Here is a 27,200-nt window from a genome sequence, read left to right on the forward strand (position 1 = left end):
CAAATAATCCGCCCCTGGCGAAGCGCTCTTCAAGTGAAACATTTGTATGTAGCTAACGGAACCCAATAGCCACTACTCGGTATGGCGGACGGGGCGTTAAGACCTCACCCAATGAGAAAATCTCACCCTTTGCAGCTAATGCAGCTACTAATATTACTTCGTGATAAAGACGGTCCCTGTCACAGAGTTGTTTGTTACATGCGACCACAATTTGACATGAGCATTTTCGTGGTCTCTACTTGCAGATGCGCCTGAACAGTCATGAATATTTTAAATAATGAATAACGAGTAATCTGCAAATTGGGGATAAAAAGGAACAGACCACGAATACCAAAGGTAAATAAAAGCAAACACATCCAAAATTACTGACCCCGCGTTAGTCCATAACTCACGTCTCTATCATGATCCCTCTCATAAGAGTGGCTGAAAGACGAGAAGCTAACCTCATGCACAGTATTGGTTGTCTCATGTTGTTCATCCTCAAAAGCAGGGATGATCTGGTGCACCACAGAATCAGAGTCGCCCTCAAGGTCAGTCGCCCCGTCAAGTTCGCCGTTGGTCTCATCGGCAACAAGAGGCACATCATCCTTGAGAGAGTGTACAGTACCTTGGCCGTTTGTAATCTTAGTAGCTGCCAGTAAGAAATCTTTCTGTTGCTGGATAAGTGAGTTGGACAAGGCATTTAAATCCCGACCAGCAGTAACGGGTGTTTTGGGATGCTTGTAGACACCCTTGCCGCGGCCTTCAAAGTGGACTTTCCATGCTACAAGGTATGGCATGAGTATAAAAGATCAAAAGGCATGGTTTAGGAGATAGGACTTACTCGTTGGATCAAAGGTCAGGTGGGACCAGCTGTCGTTGAGATAGCACCGTTCTGTGCCAAGTGTGATTTGCTTCAAGACCCCCATGTCGCCGGGTGCAGGGCGAAGATTCTTCAGGCCAGCGCAAAGCTTGACAAGAGTTACCACAAAGGCCAGGGTTAATTCCCGGCCAATGCATTCGTGCGCGCCATAGCCATAGTGGATGTACGCGCTGGCAGGTCGGTCGAGTTTGAATTTATGGGGATGTGGAACAACTTCTGGATCCATGCATGCGTGGCCCTGTCAAGATTGATGTTTTAGCACACCTGCATCTCTTTTCCTTTGTTTGGCGATATCGCGGTGTGATACTTACAAGTAGTGACACTACCGCATCGCCGGGTTTAAAAGTCTTGCCATCGATCGTCGTTTCGCTAGCGCAGATGCGGAGGTTCCGCTGGCCGCTTGTCAAGCGCTGAGCCTCAAGCACATACTGTCGCAGTGTGTTATCAGATGAGTTCACGTCAGAATGACTGATGAGGCCCTGGATGGCCTCCCAGTGGTGGGAATTGTCTTCTTTAAGGAAGAACTGAAGAACATCAACAAACTGTGAGGATAGCATGTTAGTCCACATTACAGCTTCTGATGCTAAAATTTTGGAGAGACAAACCACTCCGATTGGGGCGCCAACACCACCGACAGCAGTCAACCAGCTGATATCGACAGTCTCCTCAGGAGTCTTTCCAGCAGCAATGATCTCTCTCATGACATTCTGACCATACCAGCGCAGAGATCCAACAGTTGGATTGCTTCTTTGAGCCTCCTTAGAACCGAACAGCCATCCAATGAGTGGAATTCTCGACAAAAGAGATCGAGAACCTCCACCAGAGATCACTTTCAAGCCGGTCTCCGTCAGGGCTTCAACGCCCTCGCGAGCAGCATCCCTGCGCTGTAAAGCGAGAGCCGGATCATTGTTGTTGAAGACAAATGTGCGAACATCCAGAAGATGCTTATACAGCGTTGCGGCGCTCAGGCTTCCACCCTTGTTCTCACGCGTCTTGAGATCCAAAGCGAACAAATCAGCCAAAAGACGGGTATTCAAAGGAATCGCGACACTAAATTATTGGTCAGTTGGTCAATCTATCAACAGCCAACAAAGCAAAAGTCGGACTCACTCGCGAACAATATCGATCTGGTCCAAACTCTTCAAGTTCAAAGTTTCTCTATCGATGAGTTCCCTTCCAACAGACATCGCCGTCGCAGAGAACAACTGCATAAACTCTGCTGGACTGAACATAATATCGGTAACCAGATTTCTCTGCGCAGTGTTCATGGGAAGGTCTCCTGCCAGCATGGCGCTGTTGAATGTCCTACCCGGGGCGATGTCGTTCAACCACTTGATCCACGGGACGCGGAAATTAGCTTGGTCTTTTAGCACCTTGGTTACAGTCGAATGCTTGGTCAAGATGATAGGAACAGGTGGCGGTGCTGGATCGGCCAGCGAGAATTGAGCAATGGTCCCGATTTCCCTTGCAATTTCCTCGTTCATCTTTCGAGTGAACATTGGTTGTGTGGTGTGGAGTGAATTGTAGGGGAACCATCCTGGAAGAGCGCGTTGGAACAATTTATGGAACATTGACCCTCCCATGCTACGGACTGTGAGTCAGTAGCTATACTATAGCAGAAACAGGGTGACCTTACATGTCAAGGTTTTGCTGCACCTCTTGGAAGCCCCAGCTTGTCAGGTTCGACGCGGTGTAGTCCTGCTCTCATATTAGCCGGATACACTTCGACTTTTGGGAAAGGGAAGAAGAAGACTTACCACTGTACAGAAACGATCGGATCGTACCAAGGTAATCGCGTCACTGAAGACAGCCCTTCCAACAGTGTATGGTGGACATCCACCGCAACCTACATACAACAGGTTAGCGAGTTCGATGGTGGACAAGAACCGAAGTTAAACATACCTGGATCCATACGAGGCTTAGCATCCTCGAGGAACATTCCGGGATACATTTCAACCATATCAGGATGATCATACAGCTTTCGAAGAAGATCAGCAATCTCAGGGTCAGGGTTAATATCCTCGAAGGTATCATGGCGTTTCAATTTGAAGAAATCACGCATCTCGTTCAAAGATGCGAGCTGCCATTTTCGTGCCGTGAGTATACCAGTGACCTCAATAATGCGCAACGCTTTAGGAACCATTCTGGCACCAAACAGGCCTGCTGGGTCTTCCATGCTTTCCTTCATGATCCTTGCTAGATCCCCGTCGTTGAACCGACCGTGCTCGTCACGCTTAAGACCCGAGAACTCACGCTTAGAAGGATCTTCCGGGATAGTCTGCTCAAATCGGAATAGACCTTGAACGAATTCCTGAGGTGTGAGCTGGTCAAGGGGCTTGTCGCCTGGGAACAGGCTTCTAAGGAATTCATTCATCCATTTCTCATCTCGCTGGGAGATCGTTGAGTGGAACCGATACAGAAGATTGAATTCTGCAGATACCTGGTTACCAACACCTCTCGGGACGCCATCTGGGTCAAAATGCCTTTCCACAGCAATACGGGGGTCGAGGGTCCAGTCGCTTGCAGAATGGTGCGTGTTTGTTAGCCCACGAAGATAATCGTGTAAACAAATATTAATATAAAGACCGTTGGTGATACTGTTCTCGTTAGAATTGTCCTTCTTGTTAGAAATGGGACTCTCACAGTCGTGCTGTTTGGAACAAATCCTCATCCTGCTTTATCAGAGCGCGCTGTTTAGCCTCCTCAGTTCTGGTTGGTGGCAACGTAAAACGACCGTTCTCGTTGATCTTCAGAAGAACGTCGGCGACATAGTTGTGGAACCGGCTATACATGACAAGCATAACGTTGATACCTGGGGGCAATCCAAGGAGTCGCTTCTCAGCAAACGTATCCGGCTTGAGGAAACCACCTTGCATTGTCCGAATGCTCTCCTGATCAGCACGGCTCGAACCATACAATGGAGCAAGATCAAGATAGGAAGAAGTGTCCGATATATTTGAGTCAAAGCGGTTTGTGCGGAACACATCTGAAGTTGTCAATCAGTTCTCGCTACAAACCTCTGTTCTCGGGGTTTCCTTACCATGAATAATAATGCTGGCATGATAGAATAGAACCGAAGAAATCCCAGCTGGGTTTTCCTTGAACGTGTCATCAGTCCGACCCATAAGCACTTGAACAATTTAGCATGTATACCTATCGTCAAGGAATATTGATCACATACAGTCAAAGAGAAGTCCTGGATCAGGTTGAACACCGTGCAAATGCTTCAGCTTTGGAACCGTTCTGGCGTAGGGGCTCCCAGCTTTACCAAGATCTGGTTGGAGAGGATTCTGTATTGGGTTCTTTGTTAGAATCCAAGAGAAAATTTTATATTCTCAACATACATTGTAGCTTCCGTCGGGGGTTCGGTACTGGAACTTGTCGCCGAGGTAGCTGAGAGGAGGATGCTGCAAGCTTTGCCATAGACTGTCGATGATGATACCCGACAACTTCTTTCGCGTTTTTGAATGGCGTGGCAGGGCTGAGGTGATCGCGATCATCTTTTCCATCTAAGATAAAATCAGTACATTTTATCTTCTTGGTTCTATGCTTCAAATTCTTAACTCACCGTCATCTCCCGATCATTAACAGGCTTCCCTTTAGATTTGACCACCTTGAGCAATGTTTGAAGGTCTCTCACGCCTGCCTTCAATCCAACAGACTTGAGGTCTTTGACGAGACCAGTGGCCATCACACTGGGGTCGCCATATGGCTCCCCTGCTTGGTATTTCTCGTCATCCTCTTCTTCAGCAATCTTTTGCAGGTTGAAGATTCTCCAATTGAATGGATTCAGTCTTGTTAGTAGACCTGGTGCAATTCCCTTGATGCTTTTCAGGGCAGACTGTGTGCCCCTGGGTACCAAGCGCTTAGACGGTTTAGCAGAGAGCTGCTTGCCGAGAAATGGGATCTTGTTGAAAGGGAGGCCAATGGTCCTTTGACCTAGCTTCAGAATGAACAAGCAAAGAACAAAGCCAAGGATCAGGCCAACAGTTCCACTGATACCGAATTTCTCAACAAGGACCAGATACCATTCCTGGCTCTCGGGCTCAACTTTTGGAGATGTCCACCAGCCATTGTTAGTTAATGATCCAAGACTAAATAATGATGCTTATTGCATGTTAGTTCAAGATTTTGTTCGGTCTTTCAAAAAAAAAAGAAATGGCATACCTCGTGTTGGGGTGGGCGGGGAAGGGGATGTCCAAGGGAGGGACGTCCATCCTAAGTCCCAGGATGGCTTATGCTTAGGCGCATCCCCACTGAACCAACCCATTATGAGGAAATTGGACTGACTCAGGAATCAGAATGGTTATAGTGAAGATTTGAGTACGTGTGAGAATATTGAAGAAAAATATGAATTGGTAGAAAGACGCGAGAAAGAGAGCGGCAAGCTTTATATGGCTACCGCATGCATGTCTGAGGCCGCTGCCAGTACGATGATTGGGAATAAAGTGATCTCGTTGGCTAGATTCCGAGTAACCATTCTCACTGCATCCTCAGTGAGGAGATAAACTGCACAGTCCACAAGGCGCCAAAAGCCATCAGCTGAAAGATGTCCCACCTTCAAGGGTTCCATATTCGGCAGACACGAGGGAGGGGAACAGCAAGGAGAAACAGCATGAAGACGATCTAAACTCACCTGTTGTGCTTTAACCCAATAGCACTGGAGACCAAGTAATCGGGAAGTTGCGCAGAATATCACACTGCATATCGATGTCATTCCTTAGGACAAAAGTGAGGAGTAGATTCCAACCACTCACGGACTTGGGGATTCAGCGCATCAGATTACGCGCCACGCATAATCTCCTCGTACCTATTGGGCAGCAGATGAATCTGGCCCCAATTCAGCTGAGTTGAACGTGCATAGTGGTGGGGTTGTTGCATGAACATGTAATAAAAGTGGATATATGCAGCAACTCGGACTTATCATGATGCAAGTCCATCTGAGGGACTTTTTGCAGTGGCTGGCGCATTGACGGTAAACAGTTCTCTTCGGGGACTAACCATTCCCCTCCTATCTTGAATAAAACCTCTTCGCATTATCACAGACGTTCTGTTGAGCATCGCTTCCTCAAGTTGAATCATCATGCCGCACGCGACCAATGAAACAAGGCTACCTGCCTCAGTCTCTGGTCCACGTCGAATTGTGCTTTGCTTCGATGGCACGGGCAATCGATTCCAAGGCAATGAGTCTGACACAAACATTGTGAAAATCTATCAGATGCTCGAGAGACACTCTCCTGGTCAATTCCACTACTACCAACGTATGTCACTGTAAAGCCGATAGAAATGTGAAGCTCACTTTTATTTTAGCGGGAATTGGCACCTATGTCAAAGGCGAAAGTTCAAGCGGAAACTTATTGACCATTTGGCCCAAGATCAAATCCAAGATTATCACCACCATCGACCAAGCAGTTGGTACATCATTCCGGAGTCATGTTTTGGCTGGTTACCAGTTTGCAATGCGCTATTACATCCCTGGGGATCACATTTACATTTTTGGGTTTTCGCGAGGTGCGTACACAGCCCGCTTTCTCGCAGAGATGATTCAAGATCTTGGTCTTCTCTCCAAGGGCAACGAAGAAATGGTTCACTTTGCATGGGAAACGTTTAGCAATTATCAGCAATCTCGCGCAAATGATCCTCCCACCGACAAGGACATCAAACTGGAAGGATATCTGCAGAATTTCAAGACTACGTTCTGTCGCCCAGACGTAGGAATTCATTTCCTCGGTCTCTTTGACTGTGTGAATAGTGTTGGTCAGTTTGAGATCCCATTCTACCGCACCTCCTACAAGTCGATTGCCAATCCAGCTGCCCGTCATATCCGACACGCGGTATCTATCCATGAGAGAAGGCTGAAGTTCAAGCCGGCACTGTTTCTCATGGACAAGAATAAAGACCCTGTGGACCTAAAAGAGGTGTGGTTTGCTGGTAATCACTGCGATGTTGGCGGAGGCTATGGACTGCAACGTGGTCAGAAGCATCTTCTCTCGGACACGCCTTTGAACTGGATGATCCAAGAAGTCCTCAGTTTGGAGGGTTCGAAGAGCAAACTATCATTCCAGACCCTCAATGTCGATGACGTGGTGAAGAGAGAGAATGCCTTCCCCGGAAAGGAGGAGCCTGGCACCAATGCTTTCGAAGTTCGAAGAGAAACTAACCAGCCACACGACACCCTGCGATTTGGATATGGAACCTTCTTTGTGATGGTCATTATGTGGTGGATTCTGGGTAAGTGTTCATACATCAAGCACTCTGCCAGTACTCGTAATTGAAACTAGACTGACTCCTGCTCTCAGAATGTCTTCCAATATTCACTCGTCTCGAGTTGGAAAAGGGAAAATGGGTCCCTCGTCGACTCCCACCAAACCTCGGTGCCCCCCGGGATCTACCTTTAGATGCCGAAATCCATCCAAGTGTAAACGAAATGATTCGAGCGGGCATCTTGAAAGAAGAGTCAATTCCTGTGCGAGGCGGGGACAACTCGCATCTGCCTAATGTAGCCAACATCACGTATGCCTGGACAAAGATGAGAAAGAACATGGCTAGCCAAGCTGTGAACGGGAAGAAGGAGGCCTGAGAGCGCGAATGCCATTATGAATTGTGCGATTGATCTTCCCGAGGCATGGAGCTAATGCATAGACGGGATGTAATGGCAAACACGTTCGCCGCAATAGTATTTCCGTTATGGTTGTTGGTCGTAAATAAATTCTTTCTGGATCTTACGATCGGTGATGATCTTTCAAAATGGGAAAATGAAATCTCTCCATGGGGTAACTTAGGAAGGGTACGTCAGATTCTGATAGGTTCAGCTCTTGATCTACGTCCTTGATCTGCAGGTCTGTCGCACCAATAGAATGACCTCGTCTTGTCGCTAACATATGCTCAAACTTCATGTTTGACACATGCACTGCGGAAGAAGAATGTGGCTGGCGGAACGGGCCCTAATAGCGAGCGTGCATGAACTATCACCAATGAGCTGAGGTCCATCGTCAGCTCGGCTTATAGCAAAGCGGGGATTAATGAGAAAAAGCAATAACAGAAACGAAATTCAACTCCGACGTACACTCCCAAATAAGATCAAAGCAGGAAGACTCAATGCGCAAGGACATAGTTACCAAGTTAACAGCCGAACATATCACTCTCTCGCTTATTAGTCTTCGTTTGACCAGCTGCAGGTATGCACTCCGGAGTTCTACAAAAAGCGCCATTTATAGGTTCTTATTTCCACTCGGATTTGATGCTGAATTCTCCACGAGGCCCAACGAAGAGGGGAACCCGCTCAGGCCCCAACAGTCGTATCGAGCCTATTTGGCTGATCTGAAGCCACTCGGCTTTCAGCGGTGTCCACGTATCCACTGCATGATCGTCAGACTGTCGCTCCGGCTAGTCTTTCTATTCTTTGGATCGTTAATGCCATTTGTGATGTGAAGTCTGCTATGTCTTATCAGCGGTGTAGGTCTATGTGCACTCAATTTTATACAATTCAGTGGCCTAGATTAGTCTAAATACATGCTCCAACCCTTGGCTGCCTTCTAGGGAGAATATTCAGTGACGTTTGGTCAAAGAGGGATAGGTCCCTTGATTAAACAGAAGGCAGAAATAACAGCGTTTCAGTTTATACGATATCATAAAAACCATGAAAATCCAATAAGCATATATTGCCAAGCAAAGCAGACATGTTGCTTCCTAACAGAGACCACTCTATTAATTTGAGACCCTTTTGTCCTCGCAAATCCAGCGGATGACATTAGATCCAAATCCATAATGCTTTGTCCAGATTAGGATAATCCGTTGTATTCTTAAGATCTAATGTGATGGCCCATCGTGATGTGGGACTCACTCAACTCACACACCACAAGCTGCATCGACTTACTGTCCTTGACAAATTTATCCAGATCTTTATACCTCATTCCTCCCAGATCCCACCCACTGCCCAAAGAAATGACATTTGAGTTACCGTAACCCAATGCCGTAGTCTTCGTTTTCTGGCCGTGCTCATGTAAAACTTCCAAGTATCTCGTCTTCTGCCCGGCAGACCCAGGTCTCTTTCCATTACACAAAGCAGGTCTGATCCGGTCCGCATGTATGTAGCCGAGACAATTGGCCCGTGAATCCATGAAATAAGCAGTAATGGGCATATCCTAATGAAAGTCTGCAGATACGAGCTGAAATAGCTGTCCGGAAGTCTCTCATGTCATCAATTTGGGGTGCTCAGCCTTACTTGAATCGTTGGAAAAACCAAAATTGCGACTGGGCATAATTCGACAAAAATTATTCATTCAAGGGTCTAACCAGACAAAATCTAAGTCCCTCTGAGTCATGGCGAGTAATATTTCGCACTGTACAGGTTTTCTTATCTAGTTTGAAGGTCCCGCGCCTTCCTTCTTTTTGCTCCTCTTCTCCAGTGCTTCGACCCGCTCATCGATCTTCTTGAAAGACCAGCTCTCGAACCCGGGTGGGTACAGGAATGGTCGAAGGTCAAATCGGTGATCGTCGGGCGAATAGCTTTCTGCGTGATAGGAGGGTGTAGCAACCGTCTGCTTATGGCGGTTGATCTGGTAAAAGTGGAAGAACAATTTGACCTACCAGCCTATTAGCAAGGAACTACCGATAGATGGAAAGCGGGATTCAAAGTTATGGCTCACCTTTTCGCCAATCTCGCGTGGGCTAAGCTTGCCCTCACCACCCCACTCCTCGAGGAGACGAAGGAACATGCCGTAGGGACCTAGGTGGTTGACCTTCCGCAATGTACCGAAGCGGGAAAGCTCTGCGTAGGTCATCTTCATGTCGGCCTCATCGCTTTGGGTCTTTTGAATGTCAGTATCAAGGTCCGAGCAGAAAAATAATTTACATACATAATCCGAAGTGATTGGCTCGAGTTCTGCTGTGGGCGTGGCATGAATGAAGTCTTCGAGAATGGGCAGATCAAATTCTTCGGAAGCCCAGGCAATGAATCGCTTCAAGTCAACCTTGCTGATGGACCCGATTGGGTTGAGATCCGCAGAGGAACAATCGTATTTGGTCAGATCTGTTCTAGAAGTTAGTGTCTTGTGATGATAATGTGACCACCGTGCCATTCTCCCCTATGAAAAATCGGCCTCTTCGAAGGAGTATACTTACATCCACGTAGGCATTCATCCACATTAGAGCTTCCAAGCACCAGTAAACCACCGCCTCCGGGTCGGTTCCTAACCTCACACAGCTCCTGGGCAAAGTAGTAGGCAAGCACCATTCTGGATCTTGCTTGGATGTTTTGGAGAGCAAGGTTTTGTGTGACGGACCCTCCGTGAACTATTTCAGCGGATTAGCAACTGTTCCATTTAGATAGAAAAGCACAAAGAAATACGAACCCTTGAATTTGGGTTCAAAGCCGGTGGCTTGAGTCAACATGTTCTTCGTGGAAATGAACATATCGTCAATGTTCACATCTGTGTGATAAGACCCGATTTTTTCAGATAGGACTTTGGCCCGGTCTCTTGTTTCCTTACTGCTCTGCTTCTCCATTCCCATGTAGCAAGTGAAGAAGATCTGGTTGCATAGCTCTTCAGCCGTTTTGGGAAGTTCAGCGGTGAAAGCAGCAATGCGCTTCGCATCTGCAATGACCTGCTCATTGCCTTCCTTGATAGCTTGAATGACGAGGCGGCACATGGAGTACACGATGGTGGCTGTCGCACAGCTATCAATTCCACCAGAGAGAGGGACGAAGAAGCCAGCGGCCTTAGAGCGTCGGAGGTAATCCCAAAGCCAGCATGCAGGCCCCAGGGCAATTTCCTCCTCCGGGAGGTGATAGCGGGGCGGCCTTGCAGGGGTTATCATCTGCGCGAGTGCTTCGTCATCACAGGAGAGAGAGTAATCGACCTCAATCCGTTCATATTCTGGGGCTGCAACTGCCTGCATACCACGGGACGGGGCGAATCTGTATGCTCTCACTTGCTCAAGATCCACAGTCGCAACTACAACTTCGACCTCATTAAGTGAGAACTGGCTTGACTGGCCAACGATGTCTCCGTTGACAAAGATCATGGCACAACCGTCATAGTACCTGCTTTTGGTTAGTATATTTCTTGCTTGCTCTCATAGCTCAGGATGTCCCCTCTAGATCTTCTACTTAGGGATCCTTGGCAGGTTTGAATCTACTCACAGTCGATCGCCATCACACCCAAGTTGGTTGGAGTAGAGATAAATACCTCCATTCTTGCGAGTAGCCTCTGAGATCAGAGCGATACGCTCGTTGAGCTTTCGGAGTGAATGATGACTTCCACTACTGTTCGTGAAGACCTCTACACCATTGAGTCCCCTTAATCGTATAAAGTTAGCAACCCACATACGATCTGACAAAAGGGTTTACAGACATGTTGATGTGAGGGCTGTTGGGTGTAAACAGCTCCTCACAGGTCTCGGCGGCAAGGCACGTATCGATGGTGGAGAGGACAACGTCACCAATAGGGACGTGACGAGAGCCTTGATGCTTCTGGATAAATGAGGGCAGGTGGTACTGCTCAACGTGCCTGGGTCTGTTCCACGGTGTGAAGAAGCGCATCTCGCGGAAGTTGCCGTCGTTGGCGAGATAGAGTTTGGGCCTTAGGCACAGAATCTTTCCGTCCAGAATGATAGCACGAGCATTGTACCTACAGTTCCGGTGAAGAAGAGGAAGCCCAACATCGATCATGATACCATGCAGAGAAGGGTCTGTCAGGATCGAATAGAGGGAGTCCCATGAGTTCTCATACACCTCGGTCTCCAGGAAGTGGTCCAGACAGCCTATATCATTGAGTTAGTTGAAAATGATACGATGGTAAAATGTGCATATTGCAACGCGTACCGTAGCCCGGAATCTCGAGCTCCGGTCCGACACGCAGAGTTGCGCCGGCTTCCTTGGCCTTGATGATACTCTGCTTGATCCTCTTCAGGTTACCAGCGAAGTCCAAGCTCCACTGGTTCAGTGCACATGTTGCAAGGGTAATCAAAGGCGCCATTTTAGATATGGAACCAAGACTAGATGGCGATGTGGTCAAAAGTTGTCGAGCCATGACTGTGTAGTGGGGTGATTAGCTAATCCTGCTCAGGTGTGCGGGCGATGTCGACAGCTTTAGTTGTGTGGAAGCTTCTTCTATATCATTCGATCATTTGGTGATTGCTAAGTGAATTGTTTGGGCTTTAGGTGCTTTCTGATTCATAATTGTTTTGATTGTTTTGACAACAGCCGAGCCAACTTGAAGGCTTGTCCGGGCATGACGCTACTTAGACATCACCGGAGTATCCAGTTGCCATTCACTAGGTACTTGAACGAGCTGTATCTTTCATATAATTGGCTCCCTTGCGAGTCTTCACACCCGCCCTCCACCATTCCAGCCCAGACATATCTCTATCATGCTCGGTCGACTTCGCATAACCCGCCCTCCTCAGAAACGGACTATCCAGAGACTTCCAAGGCAATTTATCCGTCGGACGTACAAAGTACAAAAGCCCCAAGCGATTCATATGCACCTGGTCCTTCGGTGGCGCCATGACCCGATGTAAACCACTTTTCAGATACCCGTTGGTGAGAAACTGCAATGCATCGGCAATGTTCACTGCAACAGTGCCGGCGGGAATCCTCAAATGCTCCCAGTCGGTTTGCACTCGCTGCACTTGCAACGCTGCTATTGGTTGTTGAAAGAGGAACGTCAATGTTCCTTTGTCTGTATGGCCACGGAGGTAATAGTCGTCAAACATCCTATTTTCTTCTTGCGACCGGGCATGGTATAACATGTACCGCACGGAGCTATCACATTCGTCTTCGTAGCGGTTGCCGTTCACAAATTGATCTTCTGGAAGCTCTAGCATCGTCGCAAGTATTCGTAGAAGTTTGAATGAGACATTCTCGTGCATATGTCGGGAGAATCGCTCGATCTCTGCTGAATATTGCTTGATAAGTTCTGGCTGTGAGCGTTGGCTTTGAGGGATGAACTTGAAGATACTGTGAAACTCCAGTGAATCTTGCAGTCCTGGAAAGAGGCTCAGGGTACCTAATGGCCGGTAGCCATTATAATTTCCTTTGTGCAAAGGTGCAAGGTGTCTCAGTCGTTCTTGCACAGGCAGTGCAAAGAATGCTTGTGCAATGGCAAACTGCAGATCAATCTCATCCTGGGAAAGACCAATATTGGTAATATAAAAGAAGCCTATTCTATGTTAGTATTTTTTTCTATGGCGGAAGAGACCGAGAGAAATACCAAAGTCATGCACGCATTCTTTGACTTGCTGTGCTAGTCGATCTCTGCCTCCAGGACGATCATATTCAGAAAGGTCAATGGTAACGACATTCGCATATTTCACTAGCACAGAATTAAATTTAGGGATTCATTAACGAGGGTGTCATTGCTCACAGGGACATCTCGTCTCTGGTGGATGTTCATACTTCGGCAGAGGAATCTTAAAGCCAGGCTTAGAATCCAAGCTGTCCACTTGCAAGGTCATTCTCTTTCCATGAACAAAGAGCACCGTAAGATAGAAGAGGTTGATTCAGCCATAGCTCTAAATAATTCCATTAATTGCCACCAGATCAATACCCCATAAATATAGTGGGTCAACAGTGTTCCACAGCAAGTCTAACCACTTGTGCTGTAAGCGTATCAATAAGATCCACCAAGGCGCATCCATCGTCCGACATGCTGCATGGTCTTTCAATTTGATTCTCTGTTCTCTGTCATTGGGAAACCCCGCAGGAAAAAGCTGCAACGATCATCGGGGCTTCAGGAGCTCTCACCGCTATTTGGGGCGGTTTATAAGAGTGTTTCACGGTATATCTGACCAATTTTCTTAACACTTAATCTAGGTCTTATCTAACGGTCTTAGGGAAAGTGTAGTATAGCGCTTGGTAGGCCGATCATTCTAGTTGTACCTTTATAATCCCAGTTCTTAATCAAGCACCCGTGATCTTCGTGAAGAATAAGCTAATGACCAAAACACCATTCTAATTTCATAAGTCATGATAGGAAAAGCATAAACAAGCCACCAACAGCACATAAAATAACACAAGTCAAGCAACTAGGTATACAAGGGACTAGAACACTAAAGCAATGTGACATGTTATTAGCCAAAACTAACCACAAACATGCAAGACACCCAGAGAAAACTTGCCAAAGCCAAAGCAAGAGATACCGGGTACCAAAATGCAAACTCCAAACAACACCACCCCCCACCCCTCGGCCGAAATATCTATTTCACGCCTTAGGATGAGGGCCAACCAAGATCCTCTCTTTCCTCAGCAGGCGCCTGCGTCTTAGGCTGGGGAACCCTGGCCATGTTCCCCATGCATATGGTGTTGCTTCGACCATCAACCTTTATACCAGCATTGAGATTGACCTCAAATGTTCTCAGGTTACCGGACACATCGCAAAGGGCGTTGACGCGGTTCAAAGCGTCAATTATAGCGGTCACAGTCAATGACATGTTTGCGTGTCGCGGAGGGGAAGGCCTATTGGCCGACGATGTGTTTGCCTCGGTTTGAGTTGGAGGAAGGGTAGCTCCAGATGGGAGAATAATGGTATTGTCCTGGCCAGCCAGGGAGATGGAGTTATCAATTCGGATGATGATAGGGCCAGACTCCTCTTCCTGGTCGGGGTTGATGGCCATGACAGTTCTACCATCAGGTTGGCAGACTGACAGTGTATATGGAGGAGGAGCGGTGGGTGGAGGGCTGTTGCGATTAGCTCGAACCTCTGCCAGCTTTTGAAGCTGATGACGGAATGAGTCTGATGGGGGAAGCATTATGAAGAGAAAAGTGTGAGAGATTTAAAGGTGAGAAGTCAACAAGCGCGAAGTTGGATATTTAAGCCTAGTTTGGATGTTTCTATTGTTGATGGCGATTGAATGGGCACAATAGGAAGACATTCAATAGACGACCAATCAGAGGCCATGGTTGGCCATTAAGTTGCCTAATCGGGAAATCTCAATGGAGGCTTGTGTGCTCAATAGAGATCATGCGTTTGCTATTGTTCATGGGTATCAATAAAAAATGTACCGGTACCTGGGCTACGATGGCCGGTCCGTACTCAAGTAAGTACCCTATACATCTAGTGTAAAAAGTGTGATTCCAAATCCTTCCTCAAAAAGCATGGGATCATGCGCCTATCCACCAGTCCCTGGCTGTGGATCAAGCCTTCGTACAGGGCGTTTGTGTCACCAAAAGAACCGGACCTTAGTTCATCGGTTCCTTCCTCGGCTGTCGGGGTCTCTCTGATGCCTATGCCGTCTGGGCAGGGAGCAATGCCTGGTCAGATTCTTCGCTGTTTCTCATGGGTGTCTTGACATCGGTCCCTGCTGATAGGGGAGGCTCCTTACTGCTTGAGGGAATGGCGGGATCAGGATAGGGTTGGCCCGGATAGTATGGCCCACCCGGGTGAAGAGACTGCGCCGTCTGCACCAACATTAGCAAGGACAACCGCCCTCGTAGATTGACCAAATTATACCGGTATTTCTGTCGTCCGACAGCCAAACCGTTACGGGTTGGTACTGACTTCACGGAACTCATCACCTTCAACCTCCACCTCGCGATCTCGGATTCGGCGCATCAGAGCTAGGAAGTTGCTTTGTTGGAATTTTTGGCTTTGGTCATTGCGAACGCTGTCAAGCAGTTGGCCTGCGGTCCGGGCAAGCTCATCTGCATCTCGGCCCCGTGTTTGAGGGTCCTCCTTGTCGCTCTGGGGAATGAGATCAGACCCAAGTCGGATTTGCTCTTGGGCGACAGGCTCAATGGTATCAACTTCATCGGTATCCAAATTATGCTGGGTATCTTGCTGGGCGAGGTCGGCTCCCTGCAACTCCATGTCCGCCCTTGCCTGATCAAACGCAGCCTCAAATGCAGACTCATCAAACTGCTCCATGGGCTTCTGCTGTCCGGGCTGCATAGCTTGCGGGGGTTGCATCTGATTCATGGAACCATACATCGGGTAGCTGGGCGCAAAGGATGGCTGGAAGCCACCATGCATTTGCGGGCTCTGCTGGGCCTGGGACATAGGCCCTCGTTGCTGTTGATTCATAAACTCATTATGCCATCCGCCATGTGCCATGACTGGTGCGATATTAGGTCTGTGTAGTTGCGATACAGGGTGCGAGGGTCCTGAGATTTGCAAGTTCTGGAAATCCGACGCCCAGCTGGCGTTTCCCGGATGATGTGCGGGGTGCTGCGCTGCATGGTGCTGTACTGGTGCTCCGAAATGAGTGGAGTGTTGTAAATCTGGCAATGCAGGACCGGCGGTATTGGCTTCGAATGCGGCGAACTCCGGGTCAAGTATTCCCTCTCGGGGGTTCTGGGATCGGAAACCCTGGAGAGCGCAATTTAGTACGGGTGGAACGAAGATATGTCAAAATAATCACAAACCTGGGCAGACGATTGCCTGGAAGTCAACCGATCTTGCTGAAGGGTCCGATCAACCGACGTATGCTTCTGGAAGTTTTGAAGCGCGTTCGACGGCCCGCACAGCGCATCAGCCATGATGACCCGTGACAATCAGCGAGAGAATATTTCAATAGAGAGGTTCCGGGGTTAAGGTACTCCGGTAAGCAGAAACAAAGAGCAAATATAGTGAAGATAGATGAGAAGATCAGAAGACAACCAGAGAGCGTGGGGTTGCCGATGCTCGACCGAGGCCCCGGACTCATCACGTGCCCTGAGTCAGCACGATAAGGATAAGCGGACTCAGGCCAGGTTGTTTGGCCCATACAAACAGGGAGTTTCTGGTCCCGCTTCCCTCTTCTACTTCCATTGTTTGTCTCTTTTTATATCACAAAATGGTGAGTGTCTTGTTTCGCATAATTGCGATCATGCCTCAATCGCCTCGCTAACACTTACAAAACTCCAGGCTTCCGCTCAGGTGATCTCGAACTCAGGGCACGAGGAGATGATTGTATGTGCTTGGATACTCGGTCCAATTGACAGCTCTTGTCGTCCTATGCGGAGCTTTAGCTGACTGAGCTCCCTGGAATGTAGCACGATGCCACCTTGGATTACTACGGCCGCAGATTGGCAACATGTTCCTCCGACAAAACGATAAAGATCTTTGAGGTTGAGGGAGAGTCACACCGTCTCGTCGAGACACTGAAGGGGTGAGCTTGCTTGGTGAATCGTTGTATTCAAAGATTTGGTCGCTGACTTGGGTATCTAATAGTCACGAGGGCGCAGTGTGGTGTGTCGCATGGGTAAGTTGTGACGCGAAACACCAGTCATTGCATCGCGCAACCAGACTAACAGTGTCCTCCTCTTGTTCTAGGCTCACCCGAAGTTTGGCACAATTCTGGCCTCATCCTCCTACGACGGTAAGGTCTTGATCTGGCGGGAACAGCCCCAGAATGCTACCTCCCCGGCCGGTGGCAGCTCATGGACGAAGGTCTTCGACTTCTCCCTTCACACGGCTTCTGTGAACATGGTCTCCTGGGCTCCCCATGAGAGCGGATGTCTCCTTGCTTGCGCTTCCTCCGATGGCCATGTCAGCGTGCTCGAGTTCTGTGACAACAACTGGACTCACCAGACCTTCCACGCCCACGGTATGGGTGTCAACTCCATTAGCTGGGCTCCTGCCGCCTTTGCCGGCAGCCTGATCAGCTCCAATCCCGGACCTGGTCAACAGCGCCGGTTCGTCACCGGTGGTAGTGACAACTTGGTCAAGATCTGGGACTACAAGTATGTTTTTTGACTGGAAGTGTTTAATCACATAAACTGACTGCATCCTCCAGCGCCGAATCCAAGTCTTACAACCCTACTCAAATTCTCGAGGGTCACTCGGACTGGGTCCGTGATGTGGCCTGGTCTCCGAGTATCCTCTCCAAGTCCTACATCGCCTCAGCTTCGCAAGACAAGACCGTTCGTATCTGGACCTCCGATGCCTCCAACCCGGGCCAGTGGAGCAGCCAAACACTCGAGTTTGACACTGTTCTGTGGCGGGTGAGCTGGAGTCTCAGCGGCAACATCCTTGCCGTAAGTGGAGGCGACAACAAGGTCAGTTTGTGGAAGGAGAACCTCAAGGGCCAGTGGGAGAAGGTCAAGGATATCGAAGAGTAGAGGTTGTTTCTTTTCTGTGTTATCTATTCCCTTCCTCAAAGCATTAATTCTTTACGCCTTCGAACAAAAAGATACGCTGCTTCACGTTGCAACGGTTCTACAGAGCCGATAATCTAGACTCAAATCTCAAAGGCAATTGTCGACGATCTGTACAATGGTCCTACCTAACTCTCTTCTCTCCGTTCTCTCTTTTTGGCCCGTTGTTCCCCTCTCCAGTGTGCCCCTGCCGATATGCGGGAGACACCTCGATTTAACAGCACCGAATCGACATTGCACATCACACGTCCCAGAAAATAAAAGGGCCCCGGCCAGTCTGGTCCTTCGTGTCCACCCAGCGCCCCAGCATCACTCCTCCTCCGGGGATGATCAGGGCCTCGTAGGAGTGAACCCACTCAGCGTCCGCCATTGCTGTGCGAAATGCAGCATAATTGACGCTGGTGTCGCCCTGCCAGATGGTGAAGCAGATACGGGTCCAGCCACTGAGTTCCCCGTAAGTGACGTCGATATCCTCGGTGAATCCAAAGATTGTGTTGTCCTCATCAGTGATGCCGTGAATGTTCTGCTTTCCCTCAAAGTACACGCGGCGAATCTCAGGCCCAACGAGGGGAATGATCTCTCTGCAGATCTGGGGCCAGAAAACGTCGGCATTGGGTTTAACCTTGAGTTTGAGGGTCTGGGCAAATTTAGTCTGGTATCTGACAATATCGTGACGATGTCGAATTTGACTTACCATAACGTCGATCACATCGACGTGGGTCTCCAAGTCTGCGCATGTTTGCCGGTTGAGTAGCTCAAATTCCTCCCGAGTTTCGGGTAGCGGGTGCAAGCAAGCTAGTTAAAGGGGTCAGTTTTTGGCATATATCAAATGCTTGGGGGCTATTTGTTACTCACAATAAACCCCCAGCCACGAGGTGCTCAGTCTGCAGCCATCGTCCGGGTCGAGCTTTCGAACCTGGGGCTTCATGTACGCTGGAAGAGATGCGAAGGCCTCGCTGTAGGTTAGCTCAGATGCGGTCAGCAAGTGACGCTGCCAAAAGCTTCTCATTTGCAGCACTTTCTCAAGGCCTAGATTAACATGATCAATGTAGGGCTCGCCCAACTCTTCAGCGAACGAGTAAATGGTAGCGAGGTTGTAGTCGGTACGGTGGCATGCCTGTGTGACTGTCGAGTCAAGGGCAAGGGGAGTCAAGCACTATACCGGACAACAATTTTAGTAAAGGCTCCCTGATAATGTACAACGGGAAAGTATACCAGCTGGAGGGCGAAGAAAAGCTCAGATGGGTCTTCTTTCCGTGGGTACTTGAGAAGGTTCATAGACTTGAGAGACTCATACAGTCGGTCCAGGGTCTTGGAGTGACAGTCTTGTTCAAGATGTACGGTGATCGCTTCCTCGAGCATCGTTTTCAAAACTTGCATGCAGAGATACTGGCGATCGTCTTCTTTTTCTGCAAAGTTGAACTTTGCCCTCAGAACGATGGCACGAGTTTGATACTCGTGCCTGAGCTCGCTTGAGGCTTTGACAGATGGAACATCGTAGCATCTGGTGAATAGGGCTCGCCAGACAACTGACTCCGGGGCGAAGACTTTGGCCCACATATCTCTGCATGTCCGAGAGAATCGAAGGACATCGTGATCTGTTGGGAGGAAGCTGGCGATTTCTTGAACAATCTATTGGTTCGATGGATTAGCAAGATATACTGTACAATGAGGCGATGCACTTACCTCGTTCGGAAGGCCAAGAATGTTTCCTCCAGAAGCGGGAGGGTTGTGAGTGGCAGCTGGCTGTGTAGCGGATGTCGTTTGCCTATCGCTTTGGTCGTTTTCGCACAAAGGGACGTTGGACGTCATTGTTCTATTTAATGCTCGTGTTAGTATAGTTCATGGGATGATGTCTGGGTCGGTATTTGGGTCATTCAGCATACGTACGAAAGACAATGGACGGACGAACGAGCGCGCGTAATGCGAAGGATAGAAAAAAGAGGCAAACAAATGCTCTTTTATGAAGTGAGGAGGAAAGGTCCGGTTTGAATTGCCTCGTTTTAGAGCCTGAACGTTGAGACGAGCAATTTTAAGAGAAAACGAATCTCGAATATCTGATCGAAGCTCAAATTTGGGATCAAATCGAAGACCAAGCGAAAGTGTATTATACGGCATTGTACGTTCATGTCTCAATACTATTCAAGTCGAGTTTGAAGATACTTTATACACGAGGCGCGACACGCCTTCTTTGCAGGCTTTCCTTCACTCCCCAGCCCTCTGACAAAAGACCTTTTACTTCTTCAAGGCCAAGTCCACTCATCTCAGGGTAAATTGCCCATACTGCAACCCATCCAGCTACACAGACCAGTGCATATAGAAGGAAAGTCCACGAGGGTGAGATCCATTCCATCATGGGTAAGAAGGTAAGGCCAATGATAAAGTTCGATCCCCAGTTAGTTGCAGTGGCCAACGATGAGCCCAGCGAGCGCACGCTCAGAGGGAACAATTCTGACTGCTGCCAGGGAACATTGCCGAGGCCGAAGGCATAAGCCGCAGTGTATACGGTAAGGCAGGTCAGGATAGCAAGGGGCAAGAAAGAACCGGCACTATCGGGGGGTCCTTCACGTCGCGTTGGGGGTTGGTCATTCCATACATCCTTCAGGGAAGAGAATGACAGCGCGCAGATGACCAGGGCAACGGTCATCACTGGCATTGAATAAAGCAAGATTCGCCGGCGTCCGATCTTATCAATCAGCGCAAATGCAAGAAGCGTGAATATGAAGTTTGTCACAGCCACTGAAAGAGACACCAAGGTCGGGGAGGAGAACGATAGGGCCGAGAAGATGGTCGCCGAGAAGTACATCAGACTGTTGAAGCCACACAGTTGTTGAACTCCCTGAAGCATCATCGCAATGATTAATGCTCTCCTGTTCCCCCCATGCAATAACTGCTGGCCCCTTTCAAGGGTATCGTGTAACCACTGCGGCTTGGTGCCACGAGATTTACCCTGTCCTAGCTCTGATGCCTCTTCATCAATCTCCCCATTGATATCGTGCAAGACTCGATCAACCACACGGTCACCTCCAGGGCAATCTTGGTAAATCTTGATTAGAACGGCCTTCGCTCGGATACCAAATCCGGCCTGAACCAACCACCGAGGCGTCTCGGGTAGGAAAGCGAGAATGGCAAGCTGGAAGAAGGCCGGTAATGCTCCGAGGCCCACGATCCAGCGCCAGCCTCCGGTTGTACTGGTGAAAAGCCAGCCAACTATGTATGCTACCACCTGGCCGCCGGTGATGAACAGACTGAGAATAGTAACAAGTCTTCCTCTTGCGTTCGATGGTGCCAATTCAGAAATGTACCTGCAGGCTCCCCCATTAGCAATCTTGCTCCATGATCAATCGCATGGTATGGCTTTCATCCTAATCCATGACTTGCAGTCGACTTACAATGGAGTAACCGCACTTGCGCTCCCAACCGCAAGGCCAACAATACTCCGTCCAAGAATCATACCCCAAACCTGGCTTGTGGAAGCCTGGACCAAAGCCCCTAGGGCAAACAACGCATCTGCGCCAAGTATAACTTTCCGACGGCCCAGCTTATCTGCCAGTACTCCGGTGAAAGGACTGGCTATTAATGCGAACAGGCTCGTACATGACGTGATAAGGCTTTTGTCGAGTGTTGTCAATGATCGGTCCGAGAGATCCGTGCCGACTGTCACCAAAGTTGAGGAAATGACTCCTGTACTGGAAGTTCAAACAACTGTTAGCCGCTATCCGGTAGAACAATGGAGCCGTAACAAGGCGTCTGCCGGAGTAGGGAGCATACTCATATCCAAAGAGAAGCCCACTAATTCCTGCTGAGAAGGTCAACGCCCATATGAACCAGCCCCCTGAGTATTCCAGCTCGGAAGCCAGGCCCTCGTTGCCACGGTCTTCATGGTCATGGTCGGGAGTGTAGGCGGGGGCGAGTAAGGGCGCGTTGGGACCAGAGTTGTCCAGTTCATCTGCACCTGTCATATTCTAAGGCTTTACTTCCAGAGAACTAGAATCAGCTCCTGGATTCTACCAGGGGAATGTCCAATGTTTCAAGTGACGTCTGGGGCTACGATAAGCCGATAAGAAGGCGGAAATCGGGTTCCGGAATGCCGACATCTATAGAATCATAAATGTGTATACAGTGACACTTCTGAAGTACTGGAAAGACTCTAAGCAATAGCCTTGGAGTATACCATTTCATGCGCTGTTTTTATTCTGCTTCGGTTTCTCTTTTTTATCTCTTTTTTACACATTTTCGAGTGCCTCTAGTTATATGGGTTACCCATGTAGATTGTATAAGAGTGGTGGTGGGAAAGGGCTTATAGGCTATGACTGTACATGCATATAGCTCATGCACAGAATCGACAAACTGGTTACACAATTGTCTGTTCTATGTTGGCGTAGCCCGTTGAAGATTGGATTCATATTTTTTTTTTGATACTACTGCACTGTACATGTATCTCCCCTTAGTGCTTGGCCACAACACCAGCAGCATCAGCCTGCTCAGTGATCTTCTTCTTGTAAGCATTGACTGTGCCGTCAAACTTGTGCACGGTACCACCGTCGCAGACCCAGAGACTGGTGCAAACATTCTGCAACATGGTCACATCGTGGGAAACCATCACAACACCTCCCTCGAACTTGCGGAGCGCATCTGACAGAGCATCCATACCCTCAATATCCAAGTGGTTAGAAGGTTCATCAAGAACAAGAATGTGAGGATTGGTCAATGACAGGCAAGCAAAGGCCACACGAGATTTCTGACCTCCAGACAGAAGTCCCATGCGCTGAAGACCAGTTGTACCAGTGATACCAAAGCTATGAGAACATATTAGTGAGTGGGATGTGGGCAAAGGGGTTAAGAGTTGACTTACGCGCCCAGGTGTCTCCGGTACTCCTCGTCTGTCTTTCCGGGATAAGTCTTAGTCATGAAGCCTACTGCACTGGTTGTCATGTCCAGAGCGTCGACGTGATGCTGGGCAAAGAATCCAATGCGCAGTCTTGAGTTGGTAGAGATAATACCGGCTGTTGGTTCGAGCTGATTGGTGAGTAGCTTCAGCACCGTGGTCTTACCAGCACCGTTAGGTCCGACAATTCCAATACGCGAGTCAAGCTGGACATCCAGATCGACATTCTTGAGAAGAGGTTTGTCCTTGGTGTAACCGAAGCAAACTTCGGACATCTGGACAATAGGGGGTGAGAGCTTCTCGACCTCAGGGAATGCGAAGTGGACGGTGTATTCGCTTTCGGGAGCTTCAAGGACTGGCATACGCTCAAGTTTCTTGATTCTTGACTGGGCTTCGGAAGATTTCGCAGCATTGTATCGGAATTTGTCAATGAACGCTGATAAGTCGTCAGTACAGCTCGTATGACAGCACTCGACGTCACAAACCTTGCAAGTGTGCTCTCTCGGCCATTTGCTTCTCATATTCGCGCTTAGCGGTCTTCCGACGCTCCTCCTTGGTTGCGTAGAAGGATTCTATGAAATGTTAGAAGTTTCAGATGCCTCGATCTAGTATTACTTACCGAAGTTAGCACCCCTGTAGTAGTCCAGTCTCTCGGAGTGTTGGTGAATAATATCCGTAGCGACTTCGTTCAAGAATGCACGATCGTGAGAGACCACAAGGACTGTGCTGGGGTATCCCTGGAGGTAATTTGAAAGGAAAGTAATAGACGGAACATCCAACATGTTCGACGGTTCTATGGACAGTCAGTAGGCTACTCGTTCAATAGAGGCAGTAAAATATACCGTCCAGCAAGAGCAAATCGGGCTCGCAGAAAAGTGCTCGCGCCAGGGACAGACGCATTCTCCAACCTCCAGAGAAGGTTTTGGTTGGGTATTGCTGGCGTTCTTGGGAGAAACCTAGACCAGCCAAGATACTAGCCGCACGGGACTCGGCCTTGTCCGATTCCATTTCAGAAAGTTTGCTGTAAATGTCACTCAAAGTGATATCCAAGCCTTCACGTTGTTCGTCAAGTCTAGCAGCATCCTGGGAGGTATCTGCCATCGAGGATCTCTCTTCTTCGAGCTCAGCCAATTGTTTAGAGATTTTCTGTGATGTCAATTAGTAAATGTATTGTAATAATGTATTGGGGGTTCACTAACCGCTTGCTCTCCGAGGAGGTGCTTCCGCCACACATCAGCATCCAGGACTGCCTGCAAAGCTGGCGTATCATCACCAGTAATCTATGTAGACAGTTAGTAACAGCAAACGCAAGGAGATTGAATCAGATATACCTCTTGCTCGACGTGAAGAATTGAAACGTGAGTGGGAATGGGGATTTCTCTGCGACTTAAAGCGCGCAAAAGTGTAGATTTACCGATACCGTTCTGGCCAACAAGACCATAACGACGACCGTAGGCGAGTGTAAAGGCAGCATCCGTCAGGATACGCAGGCCACTGATGGAGATATCGATGTTGTCCAGCTTGATGTCCTTGCTCTTGGCCTGGGAGTCAGAGCCCAGTTGAAGAGGGTTGACAGCCATGAAGAACTCCTCGTATGACATAGTCTCATCCGGCTGGTTGAGCAAGCGGGAGGACTCGTAGGTAACGTTCTTCATCTGCTTCTTGTCCTGCTTGGCACGAATCTTACGTTCGGCCTTCTCGAGCTTTTTCTTGTCCACCTTGGACTCGACCTTTCTAGCATTGGCTGATTCCAGGTCGACAGTGTTTCCAGTCAATCCCAGGGTCGAGGACATGTTCCGCTGTGCGCCAACATTGATGGCCTGGTCCAGCTTCTTAGCCCTGAATGGCATTTGTCTCTGCTCGGCGTCAACGCCATCAGCGGAGCTGAGGCCCGTGATGAACTTCGCGACTAAGTTGCCAATCGTCTCGTAGTTTTGCGGGGAGAAATCGCCAGAAGCGGAGACCAGAAGCTCGGTAACGGCTTCGGCAGCTTCTGACAATGGGGATTGGCCGCTGGTATCTTCGACGTAAAGGTTTGCGGCATGAGTCAGGTAGCCCTATCAAACGGTCAGCTTCATTCACATCTACCGTCGCGCATGCAAATACATACCACAGCGTATTCGGAGACGACATGGTCGATACCAGGAATTTGCGCCTGGATTTGAGACTCCATGGTTTCAGGTTCAGGTGAATGTGGCTCACTCCGGCGGTAACCTGGGACCTCTAGTACAAGTCGAGCGTGGATTTCTTGTAGTGAGGTCCCCATGATAGAGTGGGCTTTTTGGATGTGGGTTATCGATAAGATCACGTGAGGCTCGATCTATAATTTTCATGTATTGATGTCGAGCTTCTCTTACAGTCTCGAGTTTATTATTTGTTTCGTACTGAGCTAGAGGGGCTCTTGTCTGATTTATAGTACATTTCATATCTAATAGGTGTGTGATTGACATTATCGGTACATTGTGACATGAGAAGGCCATATAGGAGGCATGAAAGCATGGAAATAGTAAGAAAAGAACATCAAGCCAGCAAGGCGAACGAACTAACAGAGTGTCAAAGGCACGTCCAACAGCATGACAGCTATGCTACTTTAGAATTGGCATGTCCCAAGGTAGGTGAAGGCACCTAGAACAGTGTTTGACTACTTGGTTAACTTCCCGACGCATTCCGCAAATTTAATCAGCGAAATGCATAGAGATTGAATACCCTTCTGACATTTCTAGTTGTCAATATCTGAGTGGTTAGCGATCATCCTTAGAGGCGCAATGTAAGATATCTGGAATTGTCGACTCCAATATGTGTATTGTGTATTCCTAATCCGCTGTTTGGGTACAATCGTATGGTGAATCCTGAGACCACTTATCTTGGTATGTAGAAATTACATCTCAGTCCCGGAAGACCGCTTTTTGTGAGATCAATGGCTTCTGAGTGCTGGCCTCCCCGAGCCATCATGTTGAATGGGCCAATGGATCGATCTTTAAGGACTCATCAATTTCAGAATCGAAACGAACTTGATCATAGTTTAGCTTTTCTTCAATGGTGTTCAATTTCCGTAATTAAACCACAATGACCTCCTTTCAACAGAGTCCAAGTCAACAAAACAAGGTGGTGGACAGGCAGTCAAGTTTTGAATCACATGTGGGTGTTTGTGCTCTACACATCTGCAGGAAACAGGGGCCAAATCACCCGATATCACACAACTTAAGATTAAGTAAGTCCCTGGAGAGGAAGCCCTTGGACGACAAAGGACATATTGTCGCGTACCATTTGGTCGCAGCTTCTCCGTCTCCCTGATCATTGATTGTAGAGCAGTGTCAGGTTTTGAGACGGTGAGCATGATCTTACCTTGGAAAGGTGAGGTGGAGCATGCAGAGCTGACCGCTCTCCTCCCTTACTCAAAGACAATCCAGCTGCAGCCGAAGACAATATATCAAAACGGGCGGCCGCAAAATGGAAAGTGTGGCCTGCCACTCCAGTATACTCATCAACTAGACCCTAGTGAAACCCTCACCTAGGTTAGACACTTGTTGAAGCATGCAGAGTGTTTCATAAGTACATGTAGTTTCATGTCGGAGCGATTGCATGTGATTAGCATAATGAAAAGAACGGACAACGAGATCGAACGAGTGCAACGGTAGTGAAATCCAGCACGCGAACCTGTCAGGGTGACATTTAACCGCCTCGACCGCCAGGTATGCAGGATACTCATCACAAAATCCTTGCAGGCATTGGAGCACGAGTTGCCTGCATCCTAAAGGCCGAGAGTTGAGCCCCAAAGCCAAAGTGACGATCTTTGTTTGGGTCTATATTTTGGGAATAGCCCGTCAAGCGGCGACAAGCCAATCATTCGCCCAGAGCATTCAAAGATCATCAAGTGCTGACCTGCATGTATGACACAGTTGAGACCGGTATAACGGATATTGGCAGATTTATTTTCGAGCCGCTTGGGGTGTAATCCTGAGCAAGAATAGATCTGAGCATTGAAATCCATAGGTCCACAGGTAATTTGGCATTTGCACTCCAGAGAGATTCGACGTGGCCGAAGCTAAGCCGAGGAGACCAATCCCTGTAGCGCCAAATTGACCTTCCCGAATGATAGGGTATGTCGATCTGTCAAGCGAGCGACAAGGTTTGGCTCAGGGCTTCGGAGTGTCGGCCTGATCGCTGGAAAGATTGAGCTCGGAAAAGGAGAAAAAAATTAAAACAGCTTTTGAAAGATGAAACACGAGGATTTCCCCACTCTCAGCTCTCATTTGACACGCCATGACAGTAAAGTGCCACGTACCCGCAACAAGAAGCGGCACAGATCCGGCAGTAAGAACCGATTCTGGCCGGTGGGCGACCCACGAGTTTTCCATTTTCATTTGCGAAGT

The 27,200-nt window shown here is 48.5% G+C and overlaps 10 protein-coding genes across 10 annotated transcripts; 2 read left to right on the forward strand and 8 right to left on the reverse strand.

Moving 5' to 3' along the window:
• Nucleotides 1-362: 362 nt before the first annotated feature.
• On the reverse strand, nucleotides 363-5,132 carry N7446_000847 (peroxidase/cytochrome P450 family protein; the record flags this gene model as incomplete). Its single annotated transcript, XM_058509614.1, has 13 exons — nucleotides 363-763; nucleotides 824-1,100; nucleotides 1,174-1,912; nucleotides 1,973-2,446; nucleotides 2,499-2,560; nucleotides 2,620-2,708; nucleotides 2,765-3,459; nucleotides 3,506-3,848; nucleotides 3,903-3,992; nucleotides 4,044-4,152; nucleotides 4,207-4,371; nucleotides 4,431-4,912; nucleotides 5,030-5,132. 13 exons carry the CDS (start codon nucleotides 5,130-5,132, stop codon nucleotides 363-365), a joined length of 4,029 nt encoding a protein of 1,342 aa, XP_058378593.1.
• Nucleotides 5,133-5,945: 813 nt separating this feature from the next.
• Nucleotides 5,946-7,442, forward strand: N7446_000848 (T6SS phospholipase effector Tle1-like catalytic domain-containing protein; the record flags this gene model as incomplete). Its single annotated transcript, XM_058509615.1, has 3 exons — nucleotides 5,946-6,123; nucleotides 6,173-7,093; nucleotides 7,162-7,442. 3 exons carry the CDS (start codon nucleotides 5,946-5,948, stop codon nucleotides 7,440-7,442), a joined length of 1,380 nt encoding a protein of 459 aa, XP_058378594.1.
• Nucleotides 7,443-9,222: 1,780 nt separating this feature from the next.
• Nucleotides 9,223-11,841, reverse strand: N7446_000849 (glutamine-dependent NAD(+) synthetase; the record flags this gene model as incomplete). Its single annotated transcript, XM_058509616.1, has 8 exons — nucleotides 9,223-9,447; nucleotides 9,511-9,672; nucleotides 9,721-9,893; nucleotides 9,986-10,156; nucleotides 10,216-10,907; nucleotides 11,007-11,162; nucleotides 11,218-11,626; nucleotides 11,688-11,841. The coding sequence occupies 8 exons, from the start codon at nucleotides 11,839-11,841 to the stop codon at nucleotides 9,223-9,225; spliced, it is 2,142 nt and encodes a 713-aa protein (XP_058378595.1).
• Nucleotides 11,842-12,139: 298 nt separating this feature from the next.
• N7446_000850 (uncharacterized protein) lies at nucleotides 12,140-13,321 on the reverse strand (the record flags this gene model as incomplete). The annotated part of the gene is made up of 3 exons (XM_058509617.1): nucleotides 12,140-13,026; nucleotides 13,078-13,179; nucleotides 13,231-13,321. The coding sequence occupies 3 exons, from the start codon at nucleotides 13,319-13,321 to the stop codon at nucleotides 12,140-12,142; spliced, it is 1,080 nt and encodes a 359-aa protein (XP_058378596.1).
• Nucleotides 13,322-14,074: 753 nt separating this feature from the next.
• Nucleotides 14,075-14,614, reverse strand: N7446_000851 (uncharacterized protein; the record flags this gene model as incomplete). The annotated part of the gene is made up of 1 exon (XM_058509618.1): nucleotides 14,075-14,614. The coding sequence occupies one exon, from the start codon at nucleotides 14,612-14,614 to the stop codon at nucleotides 14,075-14,077; it is 540 nt and encodes a 179-aa protein (XP_058378597.1).
• A 475-nt stretch (nucleotides 14,615-15,089) lies between these two features.
• pex20 lies at nucleotides 15,090-16,340 on the reverse strand (the record flags this gene model as incomplete). Its single annotated transcript, XM_058509619.1, has 3 exons — nucleotides 15,090-15,263; nucleotides 15,364-16,170; nucleotides 16,227-16,340. The coding sequence occupies 3 exons, from the start codon at nucleotides 16,338-16,340 to the stop codon at nucleotides 15,090-15,092; spliced, it is 1,095 nt and encodes a 364-aa protein (XP_058378598.1).
• Nucleotides 16,341-16,636: 296 nt separating this feature from the next.
• Nucleotides 16,637-17,903, forward strand: sec13 (GTPase-activating protein SEC13; the record flags this gene model as incomplete). Its single annotated transcript, XM_058509620.1, has 6 exons — nucleotides 16,637-16,639; nucleotides 16,708-16,752; nucleotides 16,836-16,951; nucleotides 17,014-17,044; nucleotides 17,116-17,525; nucleotides 17,579-17,903. 6 exons carry the CDS (start codon nucleotides 16,637-16,639, stop codon nucleotides 17,901-17,903), a joined length of 930 nt encoding a protein of 309 aa, XP_058378599.1.
• A 277-nt stretch (nucleotides 17,904-18,180) lies between these two features.
• Nucleotides 18,181-19,751, reverse strand: N7446_000854 (uncharacterized protein; the record flags this gene model as incomplete). Its single annotated transcript, XM_058509621.1, has 5 exons — nucleotides 18,181-18,576; nucleotides 18,634-18,734; nucleotides 18,795-19,095; nucleotides 19,155-19,571; nucleotides 19,626-19,751. The coding sequence occupies 5 exons, from the start codon at nucleotides 19,749-19,751 to the stop codon at nucleotides 18,181-18,183; spliced, it is 1,341 nt and encodes a 446-aa protein (XP_058378600.1).
• Nucleotides 19,752-20,103: 352 nt separating this feature from the next.
• Nucleotides 20,104-21,901, reverse strand: N7446_000855 (putative MFS myo-inositol transporter; the record flags this gene model as incomplete). Its single annotated transcript, XM_058509622.1, has 3 exons — nucleotides 20,104-21,244; nucleotides 21,332-21,628; nucleotides 21,711-21,901. 3 exons carry the CDS (start codon nucleotides 21,899-21,901, stop codon nucleotides 20,104-20,106), a joined length of 1,629 nt encoding a protein of 542 aa, XP_058378601.1.
• Nucleotides 21,902-22,363: 462 nt separating this feature from the next.
• Nucleotides 22,364-25,093, reverse strand: N7446_000856 (putative AAA family ATPase GCN20; the record flags this gene model as incomplete). The annotated part of the gene is made up of 8 exons (XM_058509623.1): nucleotides 22,364-22,738; nucleotides 22,795-23,263; nucleotides 23,313-23,399; nucleotides 23,447-23,620; nucleotides 23,670-23,973; nucleotides 24,027-24,107; nucleotides 24,159-24,884; nucleotides 24,938-25,093. 8 exons carry the CDS (start codon nucleotides 25,091-25,093, stop codon nucleotides 22,387-22,389), a joined length of 2,349 nt encoding a protein of 782 aa, XP_058378602.1. The 3' UTR covers nucleotides 22,364-22,386.
• Between the last annotated feature and the right edge of the window lie 2,107 nt (nucleotides 25,094-27,200).

The sequence above is a fragment of the Penicillium canescens genome (genome assembly GCF_028828765.1).
Source record: "Penicillium canescens strain IBT 15451 chromosome Unknown utg000001l_segment0_segment0, whole genome shotgun sequence".
In the NCBI taxonomy this organism is placed as follows: domain Eukaryota; kingdom Fungi; phylum Ascomycota; class Eurotiomycetes; order Eurotiales; family Aspergillaceae; genus Penicillium; species Penicillium canescens.